Here is a 13133-nt window from a genome sequence, read left to right as displayed (position 1 = left end):
ATGCATGTATCACGAATGTAAGAAAGAGGTGGGTATAGTCCTCCTTCAAAAACTATCACACCAAATTCCATGAAGAACATTGTGAAGCTGCAGAAAATCTTTCTGACAGTTAACAGATCAAAATTTGAACATAACTTCATTTAGTCAGTGTTACAGGAATGTACTGATGTGTCACATTATACAGTAAAGGCATATGTCTGAGACTGAAGAGAATAAGCAGAAATATTAGACATTATTAAACGAATTAAGAAAGCAATTCTCAGTTTACTCAGAGCTTGTTAGTGGTATCCTATAAGGAATGTTATCAGGAGGAGAAAGTGTTAAACTTGCTGGCATTGTACAGGTATGTACCAAACTTACACGCCAATTAATGAACTGACACAGTGAAGAGGCAAATACAAACCATGTTGCTGAGCTGCACGCAATAATACGTGACTGACAACACTCTCTCTGCTTCATCTCAGGTCCAATGATGCGACCACAGATGGTGGGAGGTGGCTACCTGCAGCAGCAACAGGCCATGGCAGGCCTCGGTGTCGGTGTCGGGGTGGGGGTGGGAGTGGGAGTGGGTCTGGGTGTGGGGCCACACCGCTACGGTGGCCCGCAGGCCCAGGGGGCACCACCGCCACAGCAGCAGCGCCAGCAGCGGCCGCCCAACGTCAGCGTTGGGCCCGACACGGGGCTCGGGGCCCGCCAGGATTGGAGGCACCTCCTTGTCTCACAGCAGCAGAGCGCTGTCTTCAGGAATGGAGCCGGCTCGGCTGCTGCTTTCCAGCAGCAGCAGCAACAGCACTTGCACCAAGGTATGTTTGACTTCTACATTTGCCTAATTATGACTGTTAATCATTTCTTGTGTGTGTGAATTACTGATTGTAACCTTAGTGATCTGTTTCGAACCTCTTCAGTCTCATTAAAATCCATCAATCTGATCTTCTTGCAGTAATTTGTAAGTTATACAGACAGCTAATAAACGATATAACACAAAACAACTGACTTTTCTTTCTTCAATTCATTCTTATTTATTATTACGAAACAGTTCAGATGGTCACCTTGTTATTATTATGATCTAGATTTCACAACAGCTATTAATAAGTTACATATTCTACAAGTGATTTGACAAAATTTTCAAGCAGAACTGACATGGAAGTTGGACTGTCTGACATACATCTTCACTTTTTGAATACCAGCCATTGATGCATATTTATAGATGCATGTATTACAGAAATTACAAAAACAGTAAAATATTTAGCTATTATATTTTGGATTATAACACAAGAGACTAGGAAAAAAGGAAAGGTATGGAGATACAGTAGGAATGAAATAAATTTATTTATCCAAAATCTGCACAGTTAAAAATGGCAAAATGCTAGGTACTGTTTTATCTGAGGGAAGTTTTAATGTAAAAAGGTATTCCCAAAGAGTATGAAGAATTACCTATGTAGTGATGTTTTCTCATTGGTATAATAACAAAGTAACAGGTGATTTCAGTAAATGTATACAATTTTAGAAACAGAAAAATCAGGACTGTAAAATTGTAAACTAGATTTTGGTAAGAATTGCACTAAAGATTGGAACATTCTGGAAAATGAACATTATAAGTATGACTAAATTTGAAAAATCCAGTTTTTGGAGAAAGTATAATGTTTGCTTGAAAGAGGACACTGAATGGTTCCAAATAAGCTATGCCAATCTTAAAACAAAATTTTTTTAGAAGGGTAGAATTTTGACATGCACTTAGTTTACTGATATCATAAATTATGAATATATCCTTAAATAAAATAATATGAACCAAAAAAATATGAACTAAATACCGGCTGATCAAAAAGTCAGTATAAATTTGAAAACCAAATAAATCATGGAATAATGTAGATAGAGAGGTACAAATTGACACACATGCTTGGAATGACATGGGGTTTATTAGAACCAAAAAATACATAGTTCAAAAAATGTCCAACAGATGGCGCTTCATCTGATCAGAATAGCAATATTAGCATAACAAAGTAAGACAAAGCAAAGACGATGTTCTTTACAGAAAATGCTCAATATTTCCACCATCATTCCTCAACAATAGTTGCAGTCAAGGAATAATGTTGTGAACAGCACTGTAAAGCATGTCCGGAGTTATGGTGAGGCATTGGCGTCGGATGTTGTCTTTCAGCATCCCTAGAGATGTTGGTCGATCACGATGCACTTGCAACTTCAGGTAACCCCAGAGCCACTAATCACATGGACTGAGGTCTGGGGACCTGGGAGGCCAAGCATGATGAAAGTGGTGGCTGAGCACACGATCATCACCAAATGACGTGCGCAAGAGAGCAAGAGATCTTCCACGCGTGTAGCAATACTCCCTCCCCCCCCCCCACTCCCCCCCCCACCCCCCACCCCCAATAAAACCCCATGTCATTCCAAGCATGTGTGACAGTTTTTACCTCTCTGTCTACATCATTCCGTGGTTTATTAAGTTTTCAAATTTATACTGACTTTTTGATCACCCGGTATATTAGTGCCATCAGTAGTCAGTAAGTTATATTGTGAGTAACAAATTTCAGCATGATACAATGTGAATAAGAAATTAGTTATTTCAGGTAATTACGGTGTATGCTCTGCTAACAAATCAGAAAAGGGGAAAAATAATATTGGCATCAGGAGTGATACAAGAACAAGTAGAAAAATCACAGCTTGCTCTATTGCACAGTCATAGTTGTCTTATAAAATAAGCAGGTTTGGTCACTTTTCTAGACTCCTAGAAAATTTCCCCTCTCTGCAGACTAGATGTCCATAAAGCAAAATTTACCCTTAAGAAGTTATTAGCTTTTACTTGTCTTATAGCTGATATTAAATATCATACCTTATTAGTTGCCGAAGTACATACATACATACATACTAAACTAAGACTATATATCTAAAAAGAAAGATGATGAGACTTACCAAACAAAAGCGCTGGCAGGTCGATAGACACACAAACAAACACAAACATACACACAAAATTCTAGCTTTCGCAACCAACGGTTGCCTCGTCAGGAAAGAGGGAAGGAGAGGGAAAGACAAAAGGATTTGGGTTTTAAGGGAGAGGGTAAGGAGTCATTCCAATCCCGGGAGCGGAAAGACTTACCTTAGGGGGAAAAAAGGACAGGTATACACTCGCACGCACACACACATATCCATCCGCATATACACAGACACAAGCAGACATTTGTAAAGGCAAAGACTTTGGGTGGAAGTACAGAGGCAAAGATGATGTTGAAAGACAGGTGAGGTATGAGCGGCGGCAAATTGAAATTAGAAATTAGTGGAGATTGAGGCCTGGCAGATAGCGAGAAGAGAGGATATGCTGAAGGGCAAGTTCCCATCTCCGGAGTTCTGACAGGTTGGTGTTAGTGGGAAGTATCCAGATTACCTGGACGGTGTAACACTGTGCCAAGATGTGCTGGCCATGCACCAAGGCACAGGGTGATCCTCATTACCAACAAACACTGTCTGCCTGTGTCCATTCATGCGAATGGACAGTTTGTTGCTGGTCATTCCCACATAGAACGCTTCACAGTGTAGGCAGGTCAGTTGGTAAATCACGTGGGTGCTTTCACACGTGGCTCTGCCTTTGATCATGTACACCTTCCGGGTTACAGGACTGGAATAGGTGGTGGTGGGAGGGTGCATGGGACAGGTTTTACACCGGGGGCAGTTACAGGGGTAGGAGCCAGAGGGTAGGGAAGGTGGTTTGGGGATTTCATAAGGATGAACTAAGAGGTTATGAAGGTTTCCGGGGGTAAAAGACTGGGTAGGGATTCCAGGCGTTTGAGAAAGTGGAAACCATCCTTGTAATCATTGATGCCACTTCCTTATACACAAATATTCCGCATGTCCAGGGCCTCGCTGCAATGGAGCACTTCCTTTCACGCCGATCACCTGCCGCCCTACCTAAAACCTCTTTCCTCATTACCTTAGCCAGCTTCATCCTGGCCCACAACTTCTTCACTTTTGAAGGCCAGACATACCAACAATTAAAGGGAACAGCTATGGGTACCAGGATGGCCCCCTCGTATGCCAACCTATTCATGGGTCGCTTAGAGGAAGCCTTCTTGGTTACCCAGGCCTGCCAACCCAAAGTTTGGTACAGATTTATTGATGACATTTTCATGATCTGGACTCACAGTGAAGAAGAACTCCTGAATTTCCTCTCCAACCTCAACTCCTTTCGTTCCATCAGATTCACCTGGTCCTACTCTAAATCCCATGCCACTTTCCTTGACGTTGACCTCCACCTGTCCAATGGCCAGCTTCACACATCCGTCTACATCAAACCCACCAACAAGCAACAGTACCTCCATTATGACAGCTGCCACCCATTCCACATCAAACGGTCCCTTCCCTACAGCCTAGGTCTTTGTGGCAAACGAATCTGCTCCAGTCCGGAATCCTTGAACCATTACACCAACAACCTGAAAACAGTTTTTGCATCCCGTAACTACCCTCCCGACCTGGTACAGAAGCTAATAACCAGAGCCACTTCCTCATCTCCTCAAACTCGGAACCTTCCATAGAAGAACCCCAAAAGTGCCCCACTTGTGACAGGATACTTTCCGGGACTGGATCAGATTCTGAATGTGGCTCTCCAGCAGGGATACGACTTCCTCAAATCCTGCCCTGAAATGAGATCCATCCTTCATGAAATCCTCCCCACTCCACCAAGAGTGTCTTTCCGCCGTCCACCTAACCTTCGTAACCTCTTAGTTCATCCTTATGAAATCCCCAAACCACCTTCCCTACCCTCTGGCTCCTACCCTTGTAACCGCCCCCGGTGTAAAACCTGTCCCATGCACCCTCCCACCACCACCTATTCCAGTCCTGTAACCCGGAAGGTGTACACGATCAAAGGCAGAGCCACGTGTGAAAGCACCCACGTGATTTACCAACTGACCTGCCTACACTGTGAAGCGTTCTATGTGGGAATGACCAGCAACAAACTGTCCATTCGCATGAATGGACACAGGCAGACAGTGTTTGCTGGTAATGAGGATCACCCTGTGGCTAAACATGCCTTGGTGCATGGCCAGCACATCTTGGCACAGTGTTACACCATCCGGGTTATCTGGATACTTCCCACTAACACCAACCTGTCAGAACTCCGGAGATGGGAACTTGCCCTTCAGCATATCCTCTCTTCTCGCTATCCGCCAGGCCTCAATCTCCGCTAATTTTTAATTTCAATTTGCCGCCGCTCATACCTCACCTGTCTTTCAACATCATCTTTGCCTCTGTACTTCCGCCCAAACTCTTTGCCTTTACAAATGTCTGCTTGTGTCTGTGTATATGCGGATGGATATGTGTGTGTGCGTGCGAGTGTATACCTGTCCTTTTTTCCCCCTAAGGTAAGTCTTTCCGCTCCCGGGATTGGAATGACTCCTTACCCTCTCCCTTGAAACCCAAATCCTTTTGTCTTTCCCTCTCCTTCCCTCTTTCCTGACGAGGCAACCGTTGGTTGCGAAAGCTAGAATTTTGTGTGTATGTTTGTGTTTGTTTGTGTGTCTATCTACCTGCCAGCGCTTTTGTTTGGTAAGTCTCATCATCTTTCTTTTTACATATATTTTTCCCACGTGGAATATTTCCCTCTATTATATTCAAACTAAGACTATATATTGATTAATTTTTGGGATTGTATCTCTCTTTCTCCATGCTCACTGCCTCATTTCTCATTGCTGTTTAGCTCAGTTAGGTTAGATGTTTCTGCAGGTCTTACAGCTCCCATCCATATCTCCTTGTCTTTGTGAGTCCACTCAAGGCTGATCTTGATAATATTTTAGCATCATTGGGAAATAAAATTGGAGCTTTTCATTTAATTGTTTTTTTAGTGTTATAGTGAAAGCTAATTGGATCTGTCATGTCACCACTCATTTTAAGTAAGTTTACTTGCTTGCTATACACAACATGATTTTGCTTATGGGCCCCATTTCATGGTAAAAATTAGTAGTGCAAGTCAATTTTTGTTAATAAGAATTAAAATTTTATCTGACAGGTGTAGCTTTCATTTCTGAGATTTGCCACTTCCTGTTACTTTGCAATGAATGCCACAACATTTAGACTAAAACTTCCCCCACTTACTAAAACAAGTTGACTTGCATAATGTACGATCATAATTCTCAAATAACTGATGTGTCACTAACTGGATGTGTAATTTATTTTCATTATAATTCTGCAGGGTCCTTCAGTATGGCTCAGATGCAGCAACAGCAGCAGCAGCAGCTCGTAGCATCTAGGAACCAGGGCATGCCGACATTGCAGCAGATGATGTCGCAACAGCAGCAGATGGGCATGCCCCCAGGACCAGGCCCTGGTCAGGTGAGTGCTACATTTATGGTACCATACAGTGCTGGCATTGCTTACTTGTCTTTTTGTCAGATAAGACACCCTGGAGTTTCCAGTACCATATTAATATCTTCTCCTCCCACACTTTAATTTGCCAGTTGTTGCCACTACTTACACTTTCATCCTTATGGGAAATGAATTTGTTACAATTATGGCATCTGTCCGCTGTGATTTCTATTTCTGTGCCAATCTTTTCATATCTGAGTAGCACTTGCTCCCTTTATACTCAATTATCTGAAATATTTCTTCCTCAAATTAACAATATTATGAAAAGGAAAGTTGCTACTCACCATATAGTGGAGATGCTGATTGGCAAATAGGCACAACAAAAAGCGCAAATAGGCACAACAAAAAGACTCTCACAATTAAAGCTTTCAGCCTTGAGGCCTTCGTCAACAATAGACCACACACACACACACACACACACACACACACACACACACAGGTGGACAGTGAAGTTCTGCAAGTTAGACAGAGGGCAGGCGAGAGAATGGGAGGGGGTGGGTGGAAGCAGCGGAAAAGGAGAGAGAGAAGTAAAAGAACTGGGAGTGATGGCACTATGACGGCTGTGTAGTTTTGGAATGGGAACAGGGAAGGGGCTGGATTGTTGAGGACAAAGAGTAACTTAGGTTGAGAGCAGGAGGGTTACGGGAACTGCAGGGAAGCACAGGTGGGAACTTTCCCTGCAGTATGTCCTATGTTTCCGTAACCCTCCTGACCTCAACCATAGTTAGTCATTGTCCTCACCCATTCAGCCCCTTCCCTGTTTCTATTCCAGCACTACACAGCCGTCATTCCACCATCACACCCAGTCTTTTTTATTGCTCTACTTTTCTGCTACTTCCTCGCCCACCTCTCCCCTACTCTCAGTCTAACCTGCAGCACTTCCCTGTCTGCCAACCCCACCATACTATCCCTCCCCCTTCCCTCCCCAGCCTCCTCCTTACCCCCACTCAGTCACCACTCTCATCACACAATGGTGCTGCTGCTCCCAATGCAGTTTCAGTTGCCAGTTGCATGAGACTGCAGTTGTGTGTGTGTGTGTGTGTGTGTGTGTGTGTGTGTGTGTGAGTAGGCGTCAACGGCTGAAAGCTTTAATTGTGAGAGCCTTCTTGTTGAACCTATCTACAACTCAGCATCTCTGCTCTATGGTGAGTAGCTTCCTCAAATTAAGTTCTTTATTTGATACTAGTATCAGAAGTGCTTTCTTGGTGACCCGCAAAATTGGCTGGAAGGGTTACAGTTTATTGTTACTCTTTAAGATAAGGCATTAATTGTATGTAGGCTAACAACTGAACATGATGCCACTCTTGAACCAATGCAAACAAAAGCTGAGTGTTATTTGAATTCTGTTTCAGATGTCAATGAACCTGCAGATGTCACAGTCGCTATCTGCGAGTGGAGTGCCACCTCACCATACTTCCTCTCACCTCCCCCCGTACGTCAGCAGCCCAGTGCTACAGCAGCACCCCACCACCACCCCAGTGAGCTCTGCTTCAAACTCACAGCCCCCACCAGACTTCAGTCTCGAGTTCCTCGAACAGTTGCCGTCAGGAGATTCGAGTCAGTTTTCAGCCGCAGAACTTCTTAATTCCCTCGATGCAGGGTCGTCATTTAATTTTCAAGATATATTATAGGAATGGTTTTAGGTGCTCTGTGCACCGTAATGCGGCAGCATTTTCTAGAGTGTGACTGTGTTGAGTTCTGAGTCCAGGTCCTTCACTTGGTGGACAATCTTAGTGAATCACAGACATACAGCAGTTACCAAATAAATAAGATGCAGTAAGGGTGATCATTAGAAAATAGTTAAAGTGACCTGTCAGACGGAGGATTTAGAAGAGGAGTGATACTGAGCGGTTAGGATCTCGAGAGCTGAACATGACATTAACATTCCAGTATTTGTTCTGTCAAGAGAGTCTAGTTTGGTTTGACTGTTGTACGAGAACTCATCTCGTAAAGTGTAGAATGTAACGAGGGACACATTTAGGAAATACATTGGACAATCGGTGAATTCACTTTTAGTTATGGCTGTGTGTATCTGTAAGAAACAACAGTGTGGTATAGTGGAACACTGATATTTGTGATCTAGACCTGCAAGTCTGTTGTGAGCAGAAATTCAACATTGTGTCCTATTACAGTGCACGTACACTAGCTATCAAATATTGTAATTTTATTTATGTAATTCAAATGAACATTTCTCATATGAGCAGCTGGGGCAAACACAGATAACTGTAACCTCAAATATACAGATACAAACACAACATCCTGAGCTTAAAACCCTGGCTAAACCTCAGATATAAACTTAAGAAACAGTGTTGCTGTTTTTCTGTTTTTATGCTGATTGCACAATGTTGCCCACTTATACATACTTGTGTTCTCTTGCCAGTGCTTTCCATTGTTTTTGTTGTAGTTAAATTCATTTATATTGAATCAAACAACTCAAATAATTTTTGACCCAGTTTAAATTGCCATGAAATCTTTAATGTTTATTGAACAGCAATGCTTTCACGAAACACTGCAACCATGATGTGGTAAATCATTAAATATTTAAGAGATATTTTCAGTGTGTAATTATATCTTTAAAATATGTTAATTCCTGTCTCAGTTGCTTCATTTGCAATAATTTTTTGTTTATGGTGTTTAATATGCACAAGCTGCATCAGGATGTAAAGTGTTTATCAGACAACTTGTGGCAGATGCAAGGAAGTATTCATGTGATGCAGTGCAGCTACCTCAGGCTTGTGAATGCTGTTGAAGTGGAGTTGGGACCACCTCCAACCACCGAAGCTCTCATTCTAGTATGGGATCAACCTTCAATCATATTCTTTACTAACAGATCAATTAAAACTTCATTAAATGTTGACAGACAAAAAGGAATCAGTATTTTTGTTAACAATTTTTGCTGTTTATTTTAAGGGCTTGCAAGTAGAAGTTTATAAGACATTGATAGGGATATAAAGAACATATTATATATACTTATAATATCATAATGTATATAATTTAAAATGATCCAGAGAAAAAAAATTGATGATATTATAATAATTGTTGTTCTTTTTGAAGTTAGTGATACAGAATGAACATAACTGTATGGGAATGGAATCATTCCTGGCAAGTTTCAAGCTGAGCCTGAAGTAGAGTAGGTACTGGTTGAGGTACAGTCAAGCCACAACACCAGTAGTTCGCCATGTAATAGGCTCACACCTAGAGAATGGGTTCAGTATTAGATAATATGCTTCTGAAAAAGTGTCAGGTTTCTTACAGCGAGTTATTTTCATTTTAAGTGATGAGGGAGGCTGTGAATGAAACAGTTACTTTTAGGTGGCTCCCTCTTCCCCATAAGGTCATTAGGATCTTCGTAATTTTGAGACTGCAATCTAGAGGATTTCTGTAGCTTTTTTAGATGTAACTTTGAGGAAATAGAAAATTATTATGTATATTGCATTGTTATTGTTTTTTGAGGAAAAGTAAATAGAGGCCTTTCTAAAGTTAGTGATTAGACTTTCCAGTGCTATGGAAAGTTAATAGTTCATTTTAACCTTAACTTTGCTAGGAATTATCTTATTCAGACTTTTTTTTTTCTACGTCTGGTAATAACATTAGTATCATATATGCAATGCAAATTTTCATATGAAGCAGAGATTTAAACCTGGAGGTTTCAGTAATAAGGGACTTAGTTTCCAATTTTTTTTTAGGTTTGATAAGCATCTTGGAAATAAACAATATTCCATTATTCCATCATCTGAAGACAACTAACAATAAAATTTTGAAGGCGTTTGAAATGGACAGGAGAGACACCGATTCATTAAAGAAGAGGGGGCAGAAACATTTTAATTTGTATAATTCTCCTGATGATTTCTCCTCCATTTATTCTTGAAGTTTTCCAGGTATATTTATAATGTGTTGTATTTTAAATTCTCAGTATTTTTTAAGAAACAGCCAGTGTAGTCCAATTCTGCTTAATCAGAATGCATTTGTGTCAGTTCATTTGATGTCCTGCCCTTTTTCAGTTACTAGATTACAGTTTCTAAGTGCACAGTCATTCCAGTGTGGATGTAGTTGTGGTCATAGTTGTTTCATTTACAGAGGATTATTGTAACTGGGTGTCGCCATTACACATAATTAGCCATATATTACTAAGTTCAAATATTTTCAGAATGATTTTGACAGCAAGAGTATGGTTATTATTCCAGCTGAAGTTGACAAATGTTTTGGTTTGACTGTACATCAACCACATTTCTGGTATATTGATACTCAATATGTTGCTACAGGAAAACACCAAATCTTTTTAACATTTTGATGAGACAAAGAGGAGAAAAAGTGTTCTATGAGGAAACACAGTTTTCACTTCTCAGACTTTATATATGAATGTACAGTTTTATGCAGTGTTGTAATAAGGTGATATCTGCGTGTGAATGTGTGCAGCTGTGCCCTGTAGAAAATTGTATCAATCTGTCAAAAGGGCACCCGCTTCTCTTGCCAAATGTGTCAAGTACTGTATGTATACTTTTATGATTATTTCAAATGTTGTACAAGATAGTGTTTTGTATTTGTTCTGTATTAAGTTTCCATGCAAAATTATACAAACGTTATATTATTATATAATATATATACAAGTTTATCTAAATTGATTATTTTTTATTTTTTATTTCATTCTGATCCTAAGAAGTTCTTTCTCATTCCAGTGCACAGTTCAGTATGAACACAGTTAAAAAATAGTGTCAGATGAGGTTGTTACCATGCTCAAATATACATAAATAAATATGGGAATTGTGTGTGGTGGTTACTACAACAATTAACTATCCAAGTATGGTGTATACATCTTGTTTCCGGCACTACATATACTTGCATTAGTCTTGCCCTCTTTTTTTAAAAAGCAAAATAAATTCTGAGATGAGTAACATCTTGTGTTCATGATAAACAAGTGGCATTGGAAGTCAGACTGCCATCCACTTGTGATTGTCTTACAGATGAACATGATTGGGCAGGTTTACATTTTTCATTATTTAGTTATTGCATCACCATTAATAATTAACAACAGTAAGAAATATGACACATACACAGAAACATGGAATTTGTGAATGGTTACTGTATTATACAGACTATAAGATGGTATGGACTCTAAGACTCCTTAATTTTTAAGCAACTTTTTAACAAAATGACATTTTTACCATTTTATTACTAGGCTGCAAAGCTAGACTAAAAAAATTCTTAGTTTATAAAACCACACTGATCCTTAAAAATCCCTGAAAATCGTCATTTGCACTTTCATCATCTTCTCCTTCCTCTTCGTCATCACCATTGTCCTCTTCATATATAAGATGGTCTTCACTGCCATCGAGAGTGTTATTTATGCTGCACTTCTTGAAAGATTTAACAATAATGTCTTCTCCCACTCTAGACCACAACTGTTTTATCCACTGACACACTTGTTTGATTGTAGGTATCTTAAAGCTCCCTTCAATGTGAATCAGTGTGAATTCATGTTGGGGTTTCATCCATCATCAATTTGTTCCATTCCTCTCTCATATACACTTTACATGGTTTATTTATTGAGACATCGATAGGTTGTACTTGTGAAGTAAGTCCTCCCAGAAAAACAGCAACCTTTGTATTTCCCGGTCTCAATTTCTCTTTCACATAACTTTTCAAATGACTCCTAACATAAGAAGAGAACTCTCCTTCAATAAAGCACCTTTCTTTCTCTCCTTCACTCTGTTGATCAATAATTTCATACAAGCCTTATCCCCCAACCCATTGTCATGTATGTGAACAACAACACATGGTGGTATTTTAGATGGTTTTGGCATTGCTTTGTGCTTGAAAATGATCATTGGATTAAGTTTAGTACCATCAGCACAACATGAAAGGACAACAGCGTGGTGCATTTTGTGAGATATTTTGGTTTTGGTTCGCAAGCTAAGTCAGTGACGCTTTATAAACCTGTAGCACCAACCAACTCCACCCTTAAAGTCTGTTAAGTCTCACTGCAGCCCTAACTTATGAGCATGTATTTGAATCATTTTTGTATTAATTCCAATGCCATTTTGTCGGTGTCCTTGAATCCATTTCAATACACCATCTTCTAGTTTTGGCCAAATTGCATTCAGTCCTCTATTTGCACAATTAGTCTTCTCACTTTTTTGCAGTTCTTCTTTACTAGCCTGCCAATTGTGAATGTTTTTTTTCAATCGGTGGAGGGCCAAAATGCTGCTCAGCTGCACTGTTTCCATGCTCTACAGCATATGCATCGTTTGAATGCCTTTAATTTTTTCCATTGCAAAACTAGCTATTAAGAAAAATATTTTACTATTACCTATAACACAACTCACTTTCAATTCAAGTTTACTGGCATTGTAAACCACAATGACACATCACAGGCTAGACAATGTTCTGGGTTTGAGATGGTGGGGCAGGAGGGAGACAGTGTTAGCACACTTGTGTATCCCTGCAACTCATGTTCGTCACATTGGTGCACTGCTGCTGCCTGTTGAATCCAGCATTGTCAGATAAAAGTTTCCTGTGGCATCAAATATATGGCCATTTTTGAGACTGGCAGAAATTTTAAATCAAACACTGCACATTTATATATTAATTTCGAGTATCAAACACAACTGAATTTTGGAGGTAATTTTTTGAAGAAAAAAGTGCATCTTATAGTCCATAAAATAAGGTACCTGCTCACACTGGTGAAGCAGGGAGGGCTTAGGAGAGGAAGGTAGATTAGGGTGTAACATGCAATTGACTATGAAGTTATTAGAGACTGAGTAAGA

General features: G+C 40.1%; 1 protein-coding gene across 1 annotated transcript in view; it reads left to right on the top strand.

Annotated features, from left to right (window-relative positions):
- The window catches only part of LOC126095647 (neurogenic protein mastermind-like), a 149811-nt gene extending 138817 nt beyond the window's left edge, over positions 1-10994 (top strand). The window contains exons 9-11 of the mRNA XM_049910408.1: positions 465-803; positions 6197-6336; positions 7722-10994. Of these exons, the coding sequence (XP_049766365.1) occupies positions 465-803; positions 6197-6336; positions 7722-8000 (758 nt within the window). The 3' untranslated portion in view covers positions 8001-10994. The remainder of the gene's footprint in view (positions 1-464; positions 804-6196; positions 6337-7721) is intronic.
- The last annotated feature ends 2139 nt before the right edge of the window (positions 10995-13133 follow it).

The sequence above is a fragment of the Schistocerca cancellata genome, chromosome 8, assembly GCF_023864275.1.
Source record: "Schistocerca cancellata isolate TAMUIC-IGC-003103 chromosome 8, iqSchCanc2.1, whole genome shotgun sequence".
Classification (NCBI taxonomy): domain Eukaryota; kingdom Metazoa; phylum Arthropoda; class Insecta; order Orthoptera; family Acrididae; genus Schistocerca; species Schistocerca cancellata.
This window is presented reverse-complemented; position numbering and strand designations above follow the sequence as displayed.